This window comes from Micromesistius poutassou (genome assembly GCF_964030765.1).
Source record: "Micromesistius poutassou genome assembly, chromosome: 3".
Classification (NCBI taxonomy): domain Eukaryota; kingdom Metazoa; phylum Chordata; class Actinopteri; order Gadiformes; family Gadidae; genus Micromesistius; species Micromesistius poutassou.
The window spans coordinates 16,492,673-16,516,051 of record NC_140273.1 but is presented as its reverse complement, the minus strand read 5'-3'; the positions used below and the strand labels follow the sequence as shown (position 1 = coordinate 16,516,051).

The window sequence follows — 23,379 nt, the reverse complement described above, 5'->3', positions numbered from 1 at the left end:
ACCCAGCGCCACGCCATTCATACCTGTAGCCCTCCTGAGGACGTCAGCACTTGGATGATTGCCAGGGCCTGACCTTGGTTCCAGTCGGTCGCACTGCTGAGGATTCCCAGGGAGCTCAGCAGAACTTGTGGGCTAGCGGTGTTGATCTGACCGACGGAAATGCTGCTGGCGCTCTCGTTGCTCAGCGCGGCGATGGCGTCTGTTGTGAGCTCGTCGCCAAAGTTAGCGGCTAGGGCAGCGGAGATCTACAGGGGTTACAGGACAGAGTCGATAAGCACACGGTCACGTTCCGTTCGTAGTATATTTTTCTATCACAGTTTTATTTTCCGTTGAGTTCACCCTTGAGTTGTCCCAAGTATTTCCGTGAACCTGTGTTATACTGTGCATTGGATATTTGCATCGCTTTGACTTTGCTGTGCTTATGAAAGTCATACCTGGGGGTCCAGATCGGTGCAGAGAGTAGTTAGATTGTGCAGAACGATGCTACTCTCGTTTGCATTCAGCTGGCCAAATGCACCAGCTGGAGCCGAACACCGATACTGGAGCGGGAGTCTGCAGACAGTGGGGAGAGAGAGAGAGAGAGAGAGATAAAGAGAGACAGAGAGAGAGAGAGAGAGAGAGAGAGAGAGAGAGAGAGAGAAAGGAAGGGTCAAAGGGAGAATTCTGTTATCAACAGCCGTGGATGCGTGCTGGACTGGGACTCACAGCAGCGGGTTGAAGTTGCCGTCTTGCAGGTAAAGGAGCTCAGTGTAGAAGACGGTGAGGTTGACGGGCAGGGACGACTGGTTGAGCAGGGCGAGGTTCTGAAGGTTCACTGTGAACACCTGGATCACCTGAAGAGACGTGATGATAGAATGACCTGAGTCAGCTCCATCTATTGATCCATAACCTCTCATCCGTCGAACCAATCGTCCTCCATCCATCATCCATCCATCATCCGTTCATCATTCATCCTTATGACTCCATCCGTCCCTCCCACCGTCCTTCCATCTCCGTCTACACCATCCACCCGTCCTCCATATACACCATCCCTCCACCATCCATTCACCCTTCTCCGTCTACTACACCATCCACCCGTCCGTTCTATCCACCTATCCATCTCCGTCCTTCCACCCACGGTGCACGGCTCCAGTACCTGTACAGAGCCGAAGGTGTTGAGGTCGCTCAGCGTGAGGAACGGTATGAAGGCCCCCATGTACTCGACGAACCACGCCGTGGAGTTCAACTCCGGGTCGCTCGCGTTGTAACACTTGGGCACCGTATCTGCGAGATGATTATTGCCAAATTTGAAACAAGCAAATAAATACTAAAGACTCAAATTGCGGTACAAATGAAGACGCGGCAATCCGTGACTGACCTGAAGTCAGGTAGGACTTGATGACGCCGTACACGTCCTGAGTGGTAAAGTCAGCGTCAGCGTAGTCGTGTGTCGCCAACGTGGAGACCCTTGAAACCAAAAACAGCCTTTCAATTAGACACGGGACGGGGCTCCTATCAGAAACACAACATGCATCCAGCAGGACCTAGATGTTCTCAAGAGCCAGAAGAGATCAGCCTCAAAGGGCTCATGTCACGCCACCGGGGTGTGGGTGGGATTAGCCGGTACAAGCCGTTTGGCACAGGGAAGGGAATGATTTTTCATAGTGACATCGGAAGTGCGCGTGTCCACCTAGATGTACGCCGGATAGATCAGTCTACCAGCCTACCCAGCGCACCGTAGCACAACTCATCTATCCTTCGTATATCTGGGTGGACACGCCCACTTCCGTAGACTGATCTATCCAGCGTACATCTAGGTGGACACGCCCACTTGTGATGTCACTATGAAAACCATTCCCTTCCCTGTGCCAAGCGGCTTGTACCGGCTAATCCCACCCACACCCGCTGAACCATTGCACCCTGGGAGGTCAGCCTGAGCCTTGCCCTCAGCGATGGTCCTTACGAAACACGTACAGTTTTTGGAAGGCCAGGCAGCTGGCGTTCTGGGTGGCGGTGGAGGTGAGCAGGTCCTTCATGAGGAAGCCCAGGTAGTTGGGGAGACGCCGCTCGAACCAGGCGTCGACCTCGGACCTCTCCGTGCTGCTGAGCGCCGCGGGCCAGACGCACGGCAGCGTCTGGCGTCCCACCGCCGCTGGGAGGGCCTCCTGTTGTGGGGGGACAGGGTTATTTGTCGGTGTGTATGTGTGTGTACTGTGTGTGTGTGTGTGTGTGTGTGTGTGTGTGTGTGTGTGTGTGTATGCACACGCGGGCGTGTGTGTGTGTGCGTGTGTGTGTGCATTTGTGTGTGGGTGTGTGTGTGTGCATGCGGGCGCACCCGCGCATGTGTGTGTGTGTGTGTGTGTATGTATGGGGGTGTGTGTGTGTGTATGTATGGGGGCGTGTGTATGCGTGTGTGTGTGTGTGTGTGTGTATGTGTGTGTGAGTGTGTGTGTGTGTGTGTGTGTGCATGCAGGTGCACGCGTGCATGTGTGTATGCGTGTGTGCGTGCGTGCGTGCGTGCATGCGTGCGCGTGTGCGTGCGTGCGCGCGTGTGCATGCGTGCGTGTGTGCGGTACGTACCGTCTCCAGGAACACGGGTGTGTCAGTATAGAGGCTGTAGAGGAGACAGAGAGCCGCTTCGTCGTCCACAGAGTCGGGACGGCGCAGCAGCTCTCCCACATCAGAGACCGACATGGAGTTGACCAGCTGGAGGTGAAACAGAACACATGAGGGAAGGCATTCTCCGTCCATGCAGCGCAGTCAGTCCGTCACTACTCAGACACTAGTGTAGTGACGGGGGGGGGGGGGGGGGTTGGGGTTGGGGGAGGAGCCAGACATCATTGGAGTAGAGGGTGCCACTCGAATGGCCATAGCTCTACGCCTTCTTACAGTATTATCTAAGAATCAGATGCTCAATCACACACACACACACACACACACACACACACACACACACACACACACATATAAACATACCTGAGGCTGTCTGCTCTCAGGCATGAGTGACAGGAAGGTTGTCAAGTTGGGGTACTGGAAGTCCAGGAACCGGCCGTTTAGGAAACCGTAGAAACTTTGGTTGTCGTTGTTGTTGCCATAGCAGCGGAGCGGGGTGGGCTCTAAAATGAGATGTTTTGAGTTTACTCATGAGTCCACCAAACTTCATTTTCCTCTGTTTTAAACAGTTGTGTTGGTTACCTCTCAGCAGCTGGATGATTTGGTCGTGTATATTATTCAGCGTGGAGTTATTCAGCGTTGAGCTTGTTGAATTCAGGATCCTCACTCTGACCAGGGCAACAGACAACATCTTAACTGACTGTGAACCGTTTGGTTAAAAGATTGCATTCGTCAAGCTCGAAACAGGGTCAATTCATTAAGACGCACTTTCATTTCGTTCCTTTTGTTAAAACAGTTCAAGAAAAGCGTTTCACTATCAACACTTTGTAGTTCCCAGCCTCAACGTGGCCGGACCCTCACCCGTCTTGCTCTGTGCTGCAGTTCCTCCCCGCCACCAGACGGAAGAAGGGGGCGACGTGGGCCGGCGACAGGCCCACCAGCAGGGGCCGCAGTCGGTCGTTGAGCCAGACCAGCACCTCTGCGTCGCTCACCGCCGGGTCGGAGAGGTTGGCGCGGTCAAACACCTGCTGTAGCATGGCGGCCCTCACCGGCGAGGGGAAGCGATCCACTTGATCCTGGAGAAAATTTTTAAAAAGTTGTCAGAGGGAGTTAAAAGCTGAGTCAAAGGAGACTTGGTGTCATACCAGCAGGTGTGAGGCGTGATTAGCCGTTACACGCCTTGTTAGAAATTCAACGTGCCGCTTCTGGCATCACAGGTGGGCGTGTCCACCTAGATGTGTGCGCTGGATAGATCAGTCCACCGGCCTACCCGGTGGAACTGCAGCAAACGTTGCTCATCTATCCGTCACACATCACAGGTGGACACGCCCACCTGTGATGTCAGAAGCGGCACATTTAAACGGCTTGTAACGGTTGATCACACTCACGCTCGGCGGTATATATAATATGTCCCCTTTAAGAGTTGTTTTAGCGACCCATATTAATGCCATGCTGTACCATACTACAGTACAGTACAGTACAGTGCAGTGGTATGACGCTAACTTGCCGTTATCGCGGGTGAGACGTAGTCAAAGAAGGCGTCCAGCTGAGAGCTGGGGACGCGACCCAGCACCATGTCGACCTGGTCGGGGGAGGTCAGCAGTCCTGGGGTAGCGGACACCTCTGAGAGCTGTCTCACTGTCAGATAGGGTAGGGCTTCCAGCTGCATGGAGACACACACACACACGCACACGCACGCACACGCGCATGCACAGGTGCATGCACACACACACGCACACACACAGGTCACAGGTTTAGGGAAACTGTCAAGATGGATTACAGTGAAGAAACAAAACGCATCAAATCGATATTTTTCCATAATATTTTTCATTTCAAAATGATGAAGGTAATTGCAGTATTGTAGACGGACCGGGGAGAAGTCTGCGTTCAGCATCTGCAGGTCGCTGACTGAGATCAGCGCAGAGAATCCGCCAAAGTTGTTCTGCAGCCATTCCCCACTGGTTGTGTTATCTGAACAGTTTGGATCTGTGCCAGAGGGTACACAGGCCATCAGACACCATAGATATGATATACATCATAATGAAGACTTAAGGAACTGCCAAACACCTATGGGGATCAGTCATAAAACTGGTCAAAAAAAAAAGACAAACAATAATAACAGTAGAATAATAATCAAATACAGTAATGTCATTGTGCATCATTTACATTATGAAATGACTTTAACATCAACATGTTAGCTTAACAACACCCACCACACAGTTGAACTACTGCATTGTGTTCATTCTGAGTGACGTTCCTAATTCCCACCTGCAGTGTGGTTCCTGGTGAGGAAGGGTTTGATGAAGAAGGCGGTGACAGAGATCTGGGTCTGGAGCTCCATGGAGGGCAGGTGTCGGCTGAGGATCTGGACCCTGGGGGGACGAGAGGACCACGTCACTGCACCACTCGACGAGGCCACAGGCCCCTCTCCAGTGGACCATGAAGCTCAATGCTATCGGTTAGGCTCTATTGGTAAATGTATATTCTATTGGTTAAGCTCTATGCTATTTCTGTAGCTCTATTGGTTGATGTTTATTCTATTGGCTACGCTCTGTTCTTTGGTTAAGCTCTTCTATTGACTTTGCTCTATTGGTTAATGAATATTATATTGGGGTAAGCTATATTCTGTGGTTGAGCTCTTCTATTACTTAGGCTCTGTTGGTTAATGCGCATCGTATTGGATAATCTCTGTTGGTTAAGCTCTATTCTATAGGATTTTTATAAAAACAATATAGATATGGGGACGAAATATAAAGACGGTATTTTGGGGGCCCCAAAAGGCCTCTATGGGGCCTTCTATGGGGCCTGGGGCTCCAGGCAGGTTTGCCTAACAGTACGGTCCGCCCCTGGTCTTGAGTACAGTACTGTACTGCATTTGAGCCCATGCCGCCCTGGGAGGCTCCTAGCTGGCAGCCGCTGAAGGGAAGGGCCCCGGTGGCGGTACTCACAGGGCCTGGTAGGTGCTGCAGCTGAGGTTCTTGGTGCTGAGGCAGGACAGTGTGTCGGGGGAGATGGCCGACAGGAAGGGCCGGAGTCTCTGGCCAAACCACAGCTGGACGAAGGCCTGGCTCTCGTAGAGGTCCGGGGGGAGCATCTGCAGCCGGACGTTGTTGACGGCCTCCAGGATCAGGGAGGTGGCGAGGTACCCGGGGCGGAAGGTCTGAGACCAGAAGGCAGCGCGGCGTCACCAAGGATTCATTGTGACACTCTGATCTAACGCTCAAATCAATCGTTTTCTTGGAAATAGTAGTTTAGATGTTTATATACATTCAAAAACAACCCCTGGGTTTCCTGGAGGAATGAGCTAAACAAACAGCCCTTCTATTTTTCCATTAAGCGGACACTGTGACCCAGGATCAGGCGGGCGTTTGGGGTCATCCAGCTCTAGTCTCATGCCTGTGCAGAAACGTTACCAGACTAAACCCTCACTAGACCCTCCTGCCCCAAGGCCGGTTCAAACGATGGGAGGAAAGCAGCGCTTGTTCTTCTTGCGAGTGCATAGCACGAGCACACTCACCGTGTTGGCCAGGAGATCCAGAGCGGGCCCCAGAACCTTGGTGGTCTTGGTGAAGAGAAGCTCCCAGACGGCCAGCGGGGCCCGCGAGGTACGGGAGCCGTTGCACGTCAGCACGGCGGCCAGGTCCTCCGCGGCCAGCGCCGGCAGCTACAAGAACCGTAGAGCAAACGGTAAATGGACTGCGTTTATATTACTTTACATTATTGCCTAACATTCACCCATTCACGCACACATTCACACACGCATTCCCCACACCGAAGGCGGTTGTCAGCCATGCAGCGCGACAGCCAGCCCGTTGGGAGCCGTTAGGGTTAGGGGCCTTGCTCGGGGACACCTCGACACAGGGGCAATCAAACTAGCGACCTTGCGTATACCAGCCCACCAGCTCTACCTCCTGAGCTTCTGCCACCCCGATTAGACAGCGTATAGCAACAAGAAGTGCAGGATCGTTTTGAAGGTTTGTATATGGAGAAAGTTTACCGATGCGCAGGCGTATTCCTCGACGCTGAAGTCACACACACTTTGGTTTATCTTGCCCTGGTCCAGGTGGTGCTGCAGCAACGTGCTATGGGAGGGGAACAGGGACAGGGTTAAATGGGGCTCTTGGAGTCATTCCTGGAGACATTTCTGAGACATTACGCAGGCCTGGACAATACAATCACGACAGTATCAAATAAGCTGAACGTGTTTCCGTAGTGTAGCTGAATAATCATTGTTCATATTTTAGTAAGATCTTTAAATGGGTTGCTTTTGGAAATACGTGCATTCATTTACCTGTTAACTCCAGCACAAATACTCGTTTCTGCGGAGGAAAGACAATAAATGTAATTTCTGATCTATTAATTATAGATAGTTTGGGTCAATTTAACAGCTGGCTTACCATTCGCAGCGAAGACGGGACACTGAAAAATAAACCATTTTAGGGTTAGACATCTTACACTGTATCTTAAGCTTTGATGACACCAAAAAGACTAAAACCAAAGGAAAGACACTTACTTGTCCGCTGTATATGATGCAGTCTATAAGACAAAAGACAGAGGCTTGTATTTAGTCTGTGCATGATCACAACTATACAAATAGATTCTGATTAAAAAAAACAAAAAACGTCCAGTAGCATCGTATCATTGTCACAATACAGGGCCAACGCCCACGGAGAGGTTCATTTTGAGCCATCGAACCTCTGGGTATGTGGCTGAAGAGCCGCAGCTTGCTGTTGTCGACGGCCGCCGCTACATGCAGGGGCACCACGGCCTTAGCCCGGTCCAACTCAGTGAAACTGGAACGCAAGAGCATGAGCGCGTTCGTTAGTTTGACCCGATGGCTGCCTGTTGTAACCCGGGAGCGGTGCACGCCTTCTGTCAAGAGTTTAAACAAAAGCAAAGGCAACGACTCACATCGTTCTGTACGTCGAGCAGGAGATGTTTCCCTGGAGCTGAAGAACAAAAATATCATTTTTAGCGGACGTTTTTTTCCTCGAAGGGCGACCTGGACAATGACTTGTAGCTGACTCGCTCAGATACACCTCTTCATCATCATCATCATCATCATCACTGTAACTGTTTATCTTTAAACAATTGCGCACTATATTTAGTTGTACTTATTTATTTCAACTTATGCAGCAAACTTGCGTATTGTTGTATATTATATATACCTACGTTAACTGTCATTTTTGTGGCATTGTTGCATTTAGTTACTGTTGTACTTTATTTGATGTCAGTCTTTATCCTATTGTGCTTTGCACTTTGTTGCATTTTGTTACTTGTTTTATTTTCTTGTATTAGGCTACTTCTGTTATATAATTGTTGCACAGCAATTTCCCTCGGGATAAATAAAGCTTCTTGAATCTTGAATCGGGCATGGGTCAGCCCCCTCTTGCTCCAGGTTTGGGACGCTTTGGGATTCAAACCCGACCGTAAAATCACCTGTTCAGATAAGTCGACGAGGTGGTCGAGGACCTCCAGGAAGCGCCTGTCCCCGGGCGCGGCTCGGAGGAAGGTGAACACCGCCTGGATCACCTCCGGCTGGGGCTCCGGGGACAGAGCGGGCAGCAGCAGCAGCTCTGCGGTCTGACCGGGGGACAGCAGCGGCAGGGCCTCCAGCTGGGGACCAGAGGAACAGGCGTCAAGCAATGCTTGGATATACTGTCTATAGTCCTGGTTTAACCGTGGCTTATAGAGGGACCTAGTTATGTAGTGTTATAGTCCTGGTTTAACCGTGCTTATAGAGGGACCTAGTTATGTAGTGTTATAGTCCTGGTTTAACCGTGCTTATAGAGGGACCTAGTTATGTACTTTTACAGTCCTGGTTAAACCAGTCCATAGCTTATGGAGGGGTTTAGTTATGTTGATTTATAGATGTGGTTAAACCAGTCCATGTATAGTCCTGGTTAAAGTGTCTTCTGGTTAAAGTGTCTTTGTATAATAATCATAAATTCCTTCCCATTACTGGCTCATTTGGCCAGTAGGTGAACCAGCCTGCGCGCTCCGTGGGTTGAGACAATAACAATCATAAACACAAATGCGTACTAATAAATGTTACAGAAAATGTGTGTGAACGGATATAATTCATATGAAATGTACAAATCAAACAGGCCTTTATGCCGTTATGTGCGATTAGATGTCACTTCCTTCCCTATTCACGGCAAAACCACTCAGGTTCAAACATAATATAAATCAGTCCCTAGGCGGTTCTACAAGACAAGACTCGGGGAACGCCTCGTTCTTATCGAGGCTTATAGAGGGGCGGGCGAGAGCCTTGAAGTGTTTCCTTCCCACACCATAATCCCCGGGACAGGATCCTACGTACAGGGGAGAAGGCCGGGTTCAGATGGAGGACGTCCCCCAGGGACAGCAGGGCTGAGAACCGCCCCAGGTTACTCTGGAGCCACTCAGTGCTGTTGAAGCCCGAGACACAGCCTCTGTCTGGAGGGGGGAGGGAGGGAGGGAGGGAGGGAGGGAGAGTGGAGGAGGGAGGGAGGGAAGGAGGGAGGGAGGGATAGAGGGAAGGAGGGAGGGATAGAGGGAAGGAGGGAGGGAGGGAAGGAGGGAGTGGAGGAGGGAGAAAGGGAGGGAGGGAGGGAGGGAGGGAGCCAGGGAGGAGGAGTGGGGGGAGAGAGGTAGGGAGGGAGGGAGGGAGAAAGGGAGGGAGGGAGAAAAGGAGGGAGGGAGGGAGGGGGAGTGGGGGGAGAGAGGGAGGGAGGGAGGGAGGGAGTGGGAGAAAGGGAGGGAGAAAAGGAGGGAGGGAGGGAGAAAGGGAGGGAGGGGCAGGAGTGATATTATATCACATTAACAACATTTGAAACCATCTCATAAAGCAATGGCGTATCTTAAGGTCCGTCCAGCGGTGAGAGCAGAAGGCCTGACGGCAGCGGCTGAGGGGTCAGTACCTGTCTCCTGGCGGGAGAGGAAGGGAAGGACCAGCCGTCTCAGCACGGTCAGCTGCTGCTCCGGGCTCATGTTGTCAAACTGCCCGCTGAACGCCTCCAGGCTGAGAGGAGACAGAGAGGAGACAGAGAGGAGACAGAGAGGAGACAGAGAGGAGGCAGAGAGGAGACAGAGGGGAGACAGAGAGGAGACAGAGGGGAGACAGAGAGGAGACAGAGGGGAGACAGAGGGGAGACAGAGAGGAGACAGAGGGGAGACAGAGAGGAGACAGAGAGGAGACAGAGGGGAGACAGAGGGGAGACAGAGAGGAGAGAGAGAGGAGACAGAGGGGAGACAGAGAGGAGACAGAGGGCTCAAAAACAATCTATCGGATGCATTGAATCCGTCTTATGTGTGGGTCACACCACACAAATACAAACAAACTGAAAACAGGATGCGTTGGCAGAATTGAACCACAACATCCATTTTAATATTTTGGAAAATGATGGAGAATAAATATTTTCTATTGAGTTTCAGAGGAACAGAAGGGAGATAAACTCTGTCTCTTTGTATCGCCACGGTAACACCGAGGTCACCGCTGTCTTACATCTGCCGGTAGGACTGGCAGCTGAGGTTCCTGTCGACGAGGCAGTTTATGAATCTTCCGGAGGCGGACGCCAGGAACCCTCTGAGGCGTCCGGAGAACCAGAACCTCATCAGGTCGGCGTCCCTCAGCTGCTCGTCGCTCAGCAAGCCCACCCTCAGCTCCCCGATCACGTCCAGGACCTCGGCGGCCGACGGACCGATCGTCACCGTGCTCTGGAGAGGAAGACAAACACGACAAGAAACAAAAGTCAGACGTTCATCACAACCGTCAGTATGGGAAATACAAACACGTGGGTTGTTTAGGGTGAAGAATGGGCAAGAACGTGTTTCAAAGCAGGGGGTCCCTCCCAGTAGGACAAAAACAAATCTAGATCTAGATCCACTTAATAATAGGAGCTACTTTAAGTGGACGCAATATAGATTGAATGTAAACGGTTAAAAAGTTCAAATCTATTACATGTGCATTGTGTAGTACATATATACTGTTCTGCATTTGATCCCCATAGCTGTATTCATGAATAGACACACGGCGCGGTCAACCCGTCAGCACACTGACCATGTTAGCCAGCATGTCCAAGGCCGGCTCCAACGCGCGGAGCTGTTCGGTGAGCAGCAACTTCCACACCCTCCTGGAGTGGCTGTGGTTACCGGGCAGATCGCACTCCAGAAGGGACACCAGCTGAGCGGCTGTGAAGTTTTCCAGCTGTGGTCATCGGATGACAAACGACGGTGATGGAGAGGACGGACATTTAAAAGTAACGGCAGTTTTTGGGTTATTCACTCAAACAAACGACTAGCACCGTACACCAACCCGTGCGTGCAGCAGCTTCTTAGCTTCTAACCCTGCGATGCCAGTTAAACTAGAATTTGGCCCCTTTAGTACCCTATTTCTTACACAAAACTGTATATTATACTTCTTTAGGTTAGCTTTCTTTTAATCAACAATTGCGTGTTCTTTTTTCCTTTAAATCGACCCCGCAAATATATTGCTACAATTCAGATTTATCGATTTCTTGTTTTTAGGCACTTTGTATTGCAGTTTTGCACCAAAAGTTTGAATAAAGTTTTAAATGTATTTGACGATACACTTCAATGCAATGGAGTTTCCCATTGATGGACACACCTTGGCACATGCATATTCCTCCAGAGGGAAGTGACAGGGAACAGCCTGTGAGTCTGACATGCTCAGGTATGTCTCCAGCCCGGTGCTGTAAATAGATACACGTGTCAGTGGAATGACAGCAGAACAAGTTTGCTGAATTTTGTGTCAGATTGCTGGTTAAGCCAAAAATAACTACAATCAGTAAGCTACCTGTTAACTCCGATGCAGATGTGTGAAGCTGTCCAATGACAAAGATAAGGACAGGATTTAATCACATGCAACTCTGCTGTCCATCATAATACAATGTGAAATATTAAATTGTAAATGATGTGTTTTCATATTTCTTACCGTTGAACTGGGTGATTGGGCACTGTGGAAAATAAAGTGTAAAATGTGTCAGATTTAAATGGAATAGAATAAATCAGTAATAGTTCAAGTTTAATAGTAGCAATACGATGGATTGACAATATGCAAAAGATCTCACCGTGACATTCTGTGGCAAACAATCTATCCAAATGTATCGAAAGATATTTTTGTTAGTTCAAAGATAATGAATGTTGGCAAATTTGTTCACCAAAATGTATGTATTTGTGTGTGTGTGTGTGCGTGAGTGTGCCCTGGGACTGACCTTTTGGGGCTGTTTGTATGAGTTTATCGATGTGCTCATAAGTGAATGGTTCAAACAGTGGATTTAAGGTTTGCAAAGCGGCGTACAGACGCTGAATGCTGGCAAATGAATACAGAATCACAGATTAGAATATATATTTACAGTTTTTAATTCTCTTTCATGTTTAATCGACCTAATTATCAAAAGGGAGGCATTTGAAATCGTCCAATAAACTCAAAAATACTCACATGAGTCTGATCACAGCACAGGGTGGTTTGACCTGCAGGAATGTTTTTCATAAAATTATAAATATTACATCATTTTTTTGTTGCTTATTATTATATCCATATATATAATCAACCCTGTGTGACATAGCTGGGAGATGTCTCCTACCTCTCTGGCCAGCATGGCCGCGTGGTACACGACCTCCTGGAAGTGGCGCTCCTCAGGGGCCTCCAGCAGGTAGTCGAACACAGAGTTGATGAGGACCTCCTTGGCCTCCGGGGAGGGGAGAGGCAGCACCAGCAGCTGGGCGGTCTGCTGGGGGCTCAGGAGCTCCAGGGTCTCCAGCTGGAGGACAGCGTGAAGAGGAGCGCGTGTTTTAAGAATTTGATCAAATGGGTCTCAGGTTTGTTTTTTCCGATCAGGGCCTCTCTTCCTCGCTTTTAAACATATTTTGAGGATTGCTTTTGATAAATGATTCGCCTAAAATCGGTGTCAGTTTATTTTATTGTGAAACAAAAAAAAATCCATGTTTCAATTGTATTTTGATGTGATTTTTTAATCACTGATATTGGTTTTGATATTGGTATTTTCACTATTGTTTTGACGTATAAGTGTCGAGTGTTGAGTTAAAAGAAAAACTGCAATGAAAATGAAAGTATTATTGTTATTATACTTATTATAATAAGTATATGTTGTATGTTATAGTAGTTAGTAGTAATAAGTGTGTTATAATAATTATTATAATAATTCTAATTATTATCATGCATTAAGATGACTATTATTATTATGAGGTGAGAGTGAGAGTGTGTGTGTGTGTGTGTGTGTGTGTGTGTGTGTGTGTGACTGACTGCAGCGAAGCTGGGGTTCAGTTGGTACAGCTCCCGTAGGGAGGCAAACACGGAGAAGAAACCAAAGTTGTCCTCTAGCCATTCTTCGCTGTCCGCGGCTGATGAAACACAATGAGGATCTACGGCGGGGAAAAAAACAACAACAAGCGCTACTGTTGAAAACCCTCTTTCTGGGGAAATGTGTCCCATTTATTTGTTACTTTCGGTGTCAAATGCATAGCAAACAGGCGGGGTGCTGTGACAGCTCACAGGCCTCACCTGTGTCGTTGTGGTTCAACAGGAAGGGGAAGAGGAAGTGGTCGTACACCATTTGGCTGTGCACCCGCTCTGGGTCCAGGCGTGGCATGTGCTCACTCAGCTCGTCAACGCTGAAGGCCACCAGAGGCAACACAAAAGAGGGTCGTCATACCTCATCGTAGAGCAGCCTTCACGTCAGTCATACAGGATATAACAGTGTCATGTACACAGAGGTGATTCTAGAGTCTGTGGGGGCTCTAAGCAGGGACGACGTGCACAGGAGTTTTGAGGAGCAGTTGCCAATTTGTTGACGGGGGGGGGGAGGGTGGAGTTAGGACTGCGATTGCGGGTGGGCGATTGTTGACGGGGGGGGGGGGGGGGGTTTGATCGTGATTGCGGGCGGGCGATTGTTGACGGGGGGGGGATGGGGGGTTGGATCGCGGACGAGCGGCAAGCGCTCTGAGACCAGGTTGCGGGGGGGCCCCCTAGCAGCTCGGGGCTCCAAGCATTTGCCTGCCTTGCCTGTTGGCAAGCTGCGCCTCTTATACACTCGCATATACACTCAATGAAACCTGATGACGACGACAATGACGACGATGATGATGCTGATGCTGATAGACCACTCACAGCGCCTGGTAAACCGGGCAGGTGAAGTTCTTCATGCTGAGGCAGGCCAACATGTCCAGGGGCACGTCCGGGAGGAGGGGCAGCAGCTTGACCCTGAACCAGAGGCGGATGAAGTCCAGGTCCTCCAGGTTCTCCGGGGCCGGGGCTGGGGAGTCCACCTGGTGGAAGAGCTCCCTGAAGTAGTCCACCACCTCCGCAAAGTCCTGGGATGGCGGGAGGGGGGGGGGGGGGGGGTTAAGGTTATAACACGGGGGGGGGGGACGCAATGAAGACCACGGAAACGGATGAAATAGGAAGTGCCTCAACGAATCACTATATCACTAACTAAGCAAGTGAAATTGACTAGATAATAATGTAACCTGTATTGACAGCAAAATAATTAATAGATGATGCACTTTATGCCTCTTTGATGTCAAATAATTAAAGGTGACATGTGTCATTTTGTGGTGTTACGTAATATTGTGTCATATTACCAACCCCCGTGTTGTTGAAGGGGACATATTATACCAGATATATTATACTATAGTCTGAGTGTGATTAGCCGTTGCAAGCCGTTTGGAAAATCGGCCTCTTCTGACATCACAAGTGGGCGTGTCCACTTGCTGCAGTCCACTGGGTGGGCCGGTGGACTGATCTATCCAGCACACATCATAGGCGGACACGCCCACCTGTGATGTCAGAAGAGGCCGATTTCGCAAACGGCTTGTAACGGCTAATCACACTCACACCCGGTGGTATAACATGTCACCTATTGTATGTGTTTCTTGTTAAATGTGGACCCCAGCAGTGGCGTACTTAGCCCTGGGGGGGGGGGGGTATTCGATTGCGGGCAGTCAGGATTGTTGACGGGGGGGGGGGGGGGGCGTAGCGAAGTTGCATGATTGCTTCGCACGTTAGCAGGGAGACCTTCAATGCGTGGGTAATTGGACATCCCGGCACTGCTATTATGACAGGATTTTTATAAAAACAATATAGATATGGGGAAGAAATATAAAGACGGTATTTTGGGGGCCCCAAAAGGCCTCTATGGGGCCTTCTACGGGGCCTGGGGCTCCAGGCAAGTGCAACAGTACGGTCCGCCCCTGGACCCCAGGAAGGGTAGCTGTTGCCTGGTGTAACGGCTAAGGGGGATCCTAATAAACTAAACTAAACTAAAAAAAACCTTTAAACAAATGTCGCCCTCATTTAGAATCACAAAAAGGGTAACAACCAAGAAGGTGAGGTGCTGAGTACCGTGGTGGCGAGCTCCTGCGCCAGAGAGCCGAGGCGTCTGGTCATCTCGGCCACCAGGGCCATGACGCTGTCCTCGGTCAGAGAGAGCTGGCTGCTGGTCATGCAGTGCAGGACGCGCGCTATGTCCTCCACGGCGTCGGTCAGCTGGAGGGGGGGGGGGCGGGGGGGCGGAGGGGGGAAGGAGCCACGTTAACACGCAGAGAGGTGGCAGTCAGGAGAGAGGCCGTGTGGTTTGTGACGGCTCCACTCACCCCGCACTGCGCCTGGAGGCTGATGCTGCAGGTCTCCTCCAGCTCAGAGACGTCGGTGTCGTTGTCCACGCCGGTGTCCAGGTAGCTGAGGAGCAAGTGCACGCAGACACAAGCGCACGCATGCGCACGCGCATGCACACACACACACACACGCGCGCATGCACGCGCATGCACACATACACACACACACACACACACACACACACACAAGCAAATACACACACACACACACACACAAGCAAATACACACACACACACACACACACACACACACACACACACAAGCAAATACACACACACACACACACACACACAAACAGACACCAGATAGGCAGCGGTTACAAAACTCAATATACAAAACACAGTTGTGCAATAATACTTTTTTCCCAAAATAAATAATAATATGAACATATATAGAGAACATAATAGAGAGGTTAAATTCAATTTTTTTTATATATATAAAAAGAAAAATATATATTCGAAATGGCAAATGAAAATAACAACACCAACACCGACCCTATCTATCACCAGCACTGGACGACAGTGGTGGACTCACAATATGTGATGGAAGGCCTGCTGGATCTCCTGGCTGATGAAGTCCTGGCCTGGCCCCAGGAAGGTGTGCAGAAGGGGCAGCACCACTTGGCTGTACCAGTCCTCCACGGCGGTCAGGTCGAAGGTCTCCTCCGTCGGGGGCTCAGATCCTACTACCTGTGGCTTGTAGGAGCTCGCCACCTCGGCCAGAGTCCTGTTGAGCAGCAGCTGGATCAGAGTGGTGCTCCTTATCGCCGACACATCCTGCTGCAGGGGGGGGGGGGGGGGGACACAGTGTAAAGGTTTAAAGTGGAGTTTCGATGTGGCGCTGCGTTACCTATACGTGACAATGTGAAACATTATCCTGTGGGGATCTGTACAAGTGCGTACGTGTGTGTGTGTGTGTGTGTGTCTGTGCGCGAGCTTGCAGACTGTACCGTGTGTGTGAGCGAAAGAAAGTCGGACACCAAGTGGCTCAACGGTTTGATGGCCCTCCTGAGACCGTACACAAACTGTGGATAATAAAGTGGGAACATGTGAGCGACAACTAAAGCCATAACCGCCAGGAATCACATTGACACATTCGCTGGGCTCCCCTTTTTACAGAGTTAGGTTTCAATGCAGTTCGAAAATGCACAAAATTACACATGAGGCAAAATAAAAAAATAAAAAAATAATAATAATTACAAGAAACATAGGGGAGATAAAAAACTGTGAATGTATAAGTTAGTTTCTAAAAAAAATACATAAACATTGTTTAAAGCTATAAATATAAATGAGCAATACCTCGTCGAGGGCAGGTGGGGATGAATGATCAGAATAATCATCATCCACTTCATCAGAATATCCACCCCCATATCCGTATAGTCCCGCCGTGGTATAGTTGTGGTCGTATCCAGGCCCTGAGGTGGCGTTGGGTCCCGCGGCCGTCCAGGGGCCCGGGCCAGTCCAGGGGCCTGAGGTGGTGTTGGGGCCACCCGGGCTGGGCCCAGGGTAGCCACCGTGGCCTCCCTCCACCAGGCTGTCGAAGACCAGGCTCAGGGTGCCGTTGTCCAGGCCTGCCACCTCGGGCCTCAGCAGAAGCTCCGCCTTTTGCTCGGGGCTCAGAAGATGGAGCACCTCCAACTGCCCCGAGGAACATGGAGGAGGAGCGGGGTGGGAGTGTACACATGAGGCACAGTACAACACACAGACGTACACACACGCACACACGCACACGCACACGCACACACAGAGCTCCAATAGGGGTGAAGCTTACGCCGTTGAACACCATGTTGAGCTGGGAGAAGTCCGTCACTCGCGCCATGGCCCTGAAGGCGCCAAAGTTCTTCATCAGCCAGTCCTCACTGCCCTCCTCTGGCCTCGCGCAGCCTGGTTCACACACGCACACACACACGCACACACACACGCACGCACGTACGCACACACACACACACACGCATGCACGCATGCACGCACGCATGCACACACACGCACGCACACACACACACACACACACATTCACGCACACAAACAAGAACACAAAAACACACACACATTCACGCACACACATTCATGCACACACATTCACGCACGCACACACACACACACACACACATACATACACAAACACACACACACACACACACACACACACAAGAACACAAACACACACAAACACACACACACACACACAAGAACACAAACACAAACAAACACACACACACACACATACGCACAAAAAATCAAACAGAGGAATTAGTAGAATAGGTTACACAGTGGCTGCTTTGTAAATGATAACCATAAAGGTGTGTATTTCCATGTGGAGTGTCTAACCCTAGTACTTGTACTACTGTACATATACTAGAGTATATACTACTAGAGTATAGCAGTAGAGTATAACATGATATCATATCATCTTTTACCAGCGACTCCTTCTCCAGACAGGAAGGGGTACATGAAGAACGTATAGATCCACTTCTGTCTGGCTGGGTTCATGTCAGAGAAGTGGAGGCTGAACTCCTGGACGCTGGAAACAGAGAGAACGTAGCGTTGTGAACACACATGCCCAGAAGTGTGTAATGGATTGACAGTGTGTTGGCTCTGCGTGGCATGTCACAACAAATACATTGATTTTTGAAGGTAACTGCATAGGTTATTACAATCATATTCCAATGTGATATCCAATGCTTAATGGTTCAGCTCTGAGTGTGTGACAACACCGTTGAGAACCAGACAGGGAGAGACAGACAGTGGGAGACAGACAGGGAGAGAAAGACAGTGGGAGACAGACAGGGAGAGACAGACGGGGAGAGACAGACAGGGAGAGAAAGACAGTGGGAGACAGACAGGGAGAGACAGACAGTGGGAGACAGACAGGGAGAGATAGACAGGGAGAGAAAGACAGTGGGAGACAGCCAGGGAGAGACAGACAGGGGGCGCCAGACAAGGAGAGACAGACAGGGCGCGATAGACAGGGAGAGACAGATAGTGGGAGACGGAAAGGGAGCGACAGACAGGCAGAAACAGACAAGGAGAGACAGATAGTGAGAGACAGACAGGGAGAGCCTGACAGGCAAGCAGACAGACAAGCAATAAGATCCAGATTCAAAGCCAGACCAACAGCCCGACCGAATGCTCAGGGCTGTGAGAAGCAACGAGAAGGACGGACGGCCGTACACAGCCTGGTAGGTGGTGCAGCTGAAGTTCTTGGTGCTCAGGCAGGCGAGGAAGTGCTTGGAGATGGAGCGGAGCAGCGGACGGATCTTGACCGACAGCCACATGTGCACCAGGTCCTCGTCCTGGTAGACCTCCACGGCCTCCAGGGAGCTGAGCTCCAGCGCTCCCTGCAGCTCCAGGAAGGGCACCCCGGTCAGGCTGGACCTCTGAGGGAGGGCAGAGAGAGAGAGAGAGAGAGGGGGGGGGGGGCTTGAGGTTTCACCTCGTGATTTGAATTCATTGATGTCATGCAAAGTGACACACAGTGAATATGGAGCTACATGCCATTAAGGATTGTTTCAAATCGGTTGTGCTTCACAAGACAGGCAGTATCATACGCCCTGGCCACTAGAGACTATCCTGTGTGTACAGTTTAGTAGAGACTAATAGAACCCCAAGGGGTACGTCCCTGAGTACCTGAGTAGAGGAAATATGTTTCCATCATTTCATAGAAACTCACGACATGCCAGACAGAAACCTGTTCCTGTGGCTGTCTTTGTAAAAAATCACTCGGATTAGATTGCGAAGCACGGGCGAAACAAAGGCACACAATGCCACGGGGCTGCATTCCGTGCGTGCGCTCTTCAAATCGCGTTCCTTCCGCCGCCGGGGCTGTGTGAAGCGTGAAGAAAGCGTACCATGAAGGTGTACAGGTCGAGGGTGGCCTCCATGATGGCTTTCAGCCGCTGCACGTGCTCCTTGCCGGTGTCGTTGGCGGGGAGACCCACGCACTGCAGGAAGCGGCAGGCTCCGTCGCACGCCTGGAGGTGAGGAGAGGAGGACCGGCAGGAGTCACAACCCGGTCAGCGGTACATCTCACTGCTTGTTGTACAGGTGTAACTACGCATGTGACTAATAAAGAATCTTGAATCTCGAACCCCAAAAATTAGACAGGTCGTTTGGTGGTGTCACGTAATGTTGTGTCATATTACCAACCCCCCGTGTTGTTGAAGGGGACATATTATACCAGAGAGTGTGAGTGTGATTAGCCGTTGCAAGCCGTTTTGAAAATCGGCCTCTTCTGACATCACAAGTGGGCGTGTCCACCCAGACGTGTGACGGATAGATGAACAACGTTTGCTACAGTCCCCTGGGTGGGCTGGTTGACTGATCTATGCAGCACACATCTAGGTGGACACACGCCCACTTGTGATGTCAGAAGAGGCAGATTTTCAAATGGCTTGTAATGGCTAATCACACCTGGTGGTATAATATGTCACCTTTCATATTAGTAGTAGCAGGACGTTATACTTACTATTACGTTTAAAACACTAACTATTAAACACTAATTAATACACACATTTGACACATTTCAATATGATTTCAAACCCATTTTACAATATTCCTGGTATCACTAGCAGGGCATAAAGGATTTTGAATGGTAGGTTTGGCCAGAGCTTAGAGACTAAGCAAAGCAAGCACGGTGAGCAAACAAGAAATGAAGAGACTAAACAACCACGGAGCAGCCAATGTCGAATCGTTTGATTGATCATTGTCAATACATGAAGAGAGAGAACCGAAGGCTGCTCCTCAATGAAGCATGACACTTGTTTTTACTTTACTTGTTTTTACTGTACTTACTTTTTACTATACTTTTGAACACAACATAAAACTATTTATGATTTATAAAAATAAAAAAACGATTCACGTGTGGCTATTTTGTGCGTAACTTTACAATAAAAAAAAATCTTCAAAAAGGATAGAAAAATGTCATACAGAGAAAAGAAAATACTCACTTCAACACATGTCTCTTTTGTACAGGTTCCATTACTGCAAATGTCCACGAACACATGGGGAAACAACGAGACACCATGACACTTCACCCATACCTTGTCAATAAAATGCACTGATTGCTTGGTCCTACTTATGACTGCTCATGCTCACTGTAAACAATGTTGAATCTCACCTGCTTGGGTACAATTCTCCTGCTACAAAAAAATACAAGACAAAACAGACAAACCATTATTATTACGATCCTCAGATTATTTCCACATGGGGAAACAAAACAGCTGAATTTTTTTTTTTATTTTTTTTTTAAAGGTGTACATCAACCACTAGCATTATGTCAATCCTCCATCTCTTTGTGAGGAAATGCATGTCATGGCTCGGAAGAAGCTGTGGACAGTTCCTTCTCTATTGGTAAGGTGTATGCATATCCAGCCCTGGTCCTCACCCCCACAGCCTGCCCACAGGTACACCAGCAGGAACACGTGTCCTAGTGTCAGCATGATTCAACCAGCGTTCTCATGGGATCCTGGGGGTAACTCCTGGAAAATGACAATCACTGAAAGGGAGCACAAAAGAAGTCTCTTAGGCTGACTCGTCACACGCTTGGCTGTTGGTTTTGCCGTCCTGAAAGGTTCCGGGGTTTGATGCCCCATTCGTCCATAGTCTACCTGCAGAGACAACCTTAGCCAGCGATATGTCTCACTCCTCTCAAAGCGGCTTATGACCAGTGTCTGAAACTCACTGCAAGTTGCTTTAGGTAATAGAGTTTACATGAATTTGAGTTTACACTGCATTACATAAATAGACACTTATTCATAATTTCAACCTCATTGGAATGTAAAGTTGAAATTTAGCTCAACACTATCCATTTTTTTACAGTAACATTTAGGTAATTTAACGCTTTTATCCAAAGCGACTTACAATGAGTACATTTGTCAGAAGAAAGAGAAACAACAATATATTGCTGTCGGTACAGTTAAGCACTTACAATCGCTATAGGTTAACTCATTCCCCGTATACAACGAAGATAGCTAAGACGCTACACGATGCTAAGTACTATTTACATTTATCTGTAACGTTCAACACAGCTTTGTGTAGAAAGGCTCTCACCGGAGGCCAGTCAGATGCGGTCTGTGATAAGAATCAAGGTGTGCCTTCTCATCAGAGGCATTTGTTATCCTCAATGGTATTAAGGTGTGAGCAGCACAAGTCTGGCTGTATAAAGGTGATGAGAACACAGATGTGTCAATTATAAGAATGCTGAAACCCTACTTCTACTTCAACTGACCGACTCACAGGACAGGCAGAGGAAACAAAGGATAGGATTAACGTCACAGTCTCACCCACTGAGGAGATATTTGAGACAATGGCATCTGCATCACACTTACAACCATGTCAACCTTGGTCTACATATGTGTGTGTGTGTGTGTGTGTGTGTGTGTGTGTGTGCAGAGTGGTTTTTTTCCCAGTTATTTTCCACTTGATCATTATCTCTTTCATGCGCACACCCCAATACGTGTGTACACACACACACACACACACACACACACACACACACACACACACACACACACACACACACACACACACACATACACACACACACGCACACACACGCACGCACGCACGCACACACACACACACACACACACACACACACACACACACACACACACACACACACACACACACACACACACACACACACACACACACAGGTGAACATGCGTTTGATGTGGCAATCTGTGCTCCCAGTGAATGTTTTCAACATACATCCCTGGACTGGGTGGCACCATGTGTGAGTCAGTTTCTAAGGACTTTAAAAGACAGAGAAAGCATAGATTGTACTATACAATGGCTTTGCTGTGTAAAATACCATTAGATAAAAAGTTCAACAGGCACAGTATGTTACACAGTATGTTAACAGGCTGGCGCTGATGGTTTCTGCCCAGTGCGCACTGGGCCCCGCGGTCTAAACCACCCTCCTCCATAATTCTTCTTTTATTTTATTTTTTTGCCAATTATTTTTCGTCTGCTTAGGGGTAGGTGTAAATCTTTAGCAACTGCTAAGCGCTACGTAAGAACTTGTTTGTTTGGTACATCGTGTTCTGATTAAGTGTAACACTTGGACCTTATAACTAGACGTTTTTTAATTGACACAAAGCTGTTTCAACGTTGCAGGTCTCTTGAAGCATGGTTTATTACAATAAATACACTAGTTATAGTAGATTTACTAGTATAGGCCTATAGTTAATATTAAGTATGTTTTCAATATTTATATTATCTATGGTATCTAGGTCTTCCCCACAATATAGGCTAGTATATAACTAACTTATTATGTACCAATGATAAATATACAATACATAATTTAGTAATTTTCAATACTTCTCCTTCTCCATGAATATGACTGCACTTAACCGTCCCTGCTCTGTCTTACCTATGACCTCCCTCTAAGAGGACTTTAACAGAGTACTTTAACTATAAGAGTAATGAGCGAGTGTTAGTTAGCTCCATGTTTTTCCAAGAACTTAAATTCCCAATTGGCATGTTGTTGTGGAGGCCCCCCCTTGACGCACAGGGGGGGGGGGGGGGGGGGGGGAGATATCCTGGCAACAGCATTAGGACACATAGATGTTTATTATTACTGTTTAGACACTTTCATCCAAATAGACATAGAATGACTATTCACATTTTCCCTCAGTTAGTTCATTTGTTCCTGATGCCCGAGTAATAATACAATACCAGCAACAATAACAACAAATCGTAAACGAGCACACGTGAAATGTGATCATCACCGGGTGATGATTGATCACCCGGTGGTATCGCGTGCTCAATCATCACCCGATACTGTGATTGACTCATATTTTGATTGACTCATATTTTTGATTGACTCAAATTTTTTACATTAGCACTGTCACTTAACACATATATTCTCAGGGACACACACACACACACACACACACATACAGTCATACTTTTCCCAAAAAAGCTTACCTTATCTCCTTGAGAATTGCTGCATATGTCTATCAGCACTGTGTGGGTAACCTGCATTGATTCTCTGACAGTTGTGTCTCTCTCGCTCGCTCTCGCTTTCTCTCGCTCTCTCTCTCTGTCCCGCCCGTCACCCTCCTCCCTCGCTGTCACCTGAGATGCAGTAGAACCAGGAAACCTGACTGACAGAGTTGTGGTGTCAATGATGATAGGTGACAAAGC

The 23,379-nt window shown here is 48.8% G+C and overlaps 1 protein-coding gene across 1 annotated transcript in view; it reads right to left on the bottom strand.

The window, feature by feature from the left end:
- The window catches only part of LOC311341071 (uncharacterized protein), a gene marked incomplete at both ends in the record, with an annotated part of 30,521 nt that extends 9,855 nt beyond the window's left edge, over nucleotides 1–20,666 (bottom strand). Inside the window, 48 exons of the mRNA XM_084465982.1 lie at nucleotides 24–245; nucleotides 435–552; nucleotides 706–824; nucleotides 1,136–1,263; nucleotides 1,358–1,446; nucleotides 1,954–2,144; nucleotides 2,560–2,685; nucleotides 2,956–3,095; nucleotides 3,175–3,260; nucleotides 3,454–3,668; nucleotides 4,100–4,255; nucleotides 4,463–4,578; nucleotides 4,861–4,964; nucleotides 5,541–5,752; nucleotides 6,110–6,256; nucleotides 6,590–6,674; nucleotides 6,884–6,911; nucleotides 6,990–7,011; nucleotides 7,106–7,128; nucleotides 7,288–7,385; nucleotides 7,504–7,541; nucleotides 8,032–8,208; nucleotides 8,915–9,030; nucleotides 9,495–9,595; nucleotides 10,079–10,290; nucleotides 10,634–10,780; nucleotides 11,201–11,285; nucleotides 11,390–11,417; nucleotides 11,528–11,549; nucleotides 11,664–11,686; nucleotides 11,808–11,905; nucleotides 12,035–12,066; nucleotides 12,180–12,356; nucleotides 12,860–12,978; nucleotides 13,118–13,227; nucleotides 13,724–13,926; nucleotides 14,957–15,100; nucleotides 15,208–15,292; nucleotides 15,764–16,008; nucleotides 16,179–16,253; nucleotides 16,528–16,866; nucleotides 17,000–17,112; nucleotides 17,646–17,749; nucleotides 18,400–18,605; nucleotides 19,077–19,199; nucleotides 20,175–20,208; nucleotides 20,345–20,366; nucleotides 20,612–20,666. Coding sequence (XP_084322108.1) covers nucleotides 24–245; nucleotides 435–552; nucleotides 706–824; nucleotides 1,136–1,263; nucleotides 1,358–1,446; nucleotides 1,954–2,144; nucleotides 2,560–2,685; nucleotides 2,956–3,095; nucleotides 3,175–3,260; nucleotides 3,454–3,668; nucleotides 4,100–4,255; nucleotides 4,463–4,578; nucleotides 4,861–4,964; nucleotides 5,541–5,752; nucleotides 6,110–6,256; nucleotides 6,590–6,674; nucleotides 6,884–6,911; nucleotides 6,990–7,011; nucleotides 7,106–7,128; nucleotides 7,288–7,385; nucleotides 7,504–7,541; nucleotides 8,032–8,208; nucleotides 8,915–9,030; nucleotides 9,495–9,595; nucleotides 10,079–10,290; nucleotides 10,634–10,780; nucleotides 11,201–11,285; nucleotides 11,390–11,417; nucleotides 11,528–11,549; nucleotides 11,664–11,686; nucleotides 11,808–11,905; nucleotides 12,035–12,066; nucleotides 12,180–12,356; nucleotides 12,860–12,978; nucleotides 13,118–13,227; nucleotides 13,724–13,926; nucleotides 14,957–15,100; nucleotides 15,208–15,292; nucleotides 15,764–16,008; nucleotides 16,179–16,253; nucleotides 16,528–16,866; nucleotides 17,000–17,112; nucleotides 17,646–17,749; nucleotides 18,400–18,605; nucleotides 19,077–19,199; nucleotides 20,175–20,208; nucleotides 20,345–20,366; nucleotides 20,612–20,666 — 5,658 coding nt within the window. The remainder of the gene's footprint in view (nucleotides 1–23; nucleotides 246–434; nucleotides 553–705; nucleotides 825–1,135; nucleotides 1,264–1,357; nucleotides 1,447–1,953; nucleotides 2,145–2,559; nucleotides 2,686–2,955; nucleotides 3,096–3,174; nucleotides 3,261–3,453; nucleotides 3,669–4,099; nucleotides 4,256–4,462; nucleotides 4,579–4,860; nucleotides 4,965–5,540; nucleotides 5,753–6,109; nucleotides 6,257–6,589; nucleotides 6,675–6,883; nucleotides 6,912–6,989; nucleotides 7,012–7,105; nucleotides 7,129–7,287; nucleotides 7,386–7,503; nucleotides 7,542–8,031; nucleotides 8,209–8,914; nucleotides 9,031–9,494; nucleotides 9,596–10,078; nucleotides 10,291–10,633; nucleotides 10,781–11,200; nucleotides 11,286–11,389; nucleotides 11,418–11,527; nucleotides 11,550–11,663; nucleotides 11,687–11,807; nucleotides 11,906–12,034; nucleotides 12,067–12,179; nucleotides 12,357–12,859; nucleotides 12,979–13,117; nucleotides 13,228–13,723; nucleotides 13,927–14,956; nucleotides 15,101–15,207; nucleotides 15,293–15,763; nucleotides 16,009–16,178; nucleotides 16,254–16,527; nucleotides 16,867–16,999; nucleotides 17,113–17,645; nucleotides 17,750–18,399; nucleotides 18,606–19,076; nucleotides 19,200–20,174; nucleotides 20,209–20,344; nucleotides 20,367–20,611) is intronic.
- Between the last annotated feature and the right edge of the window lie 2,713 nt (nucleotides 20,667–23,379).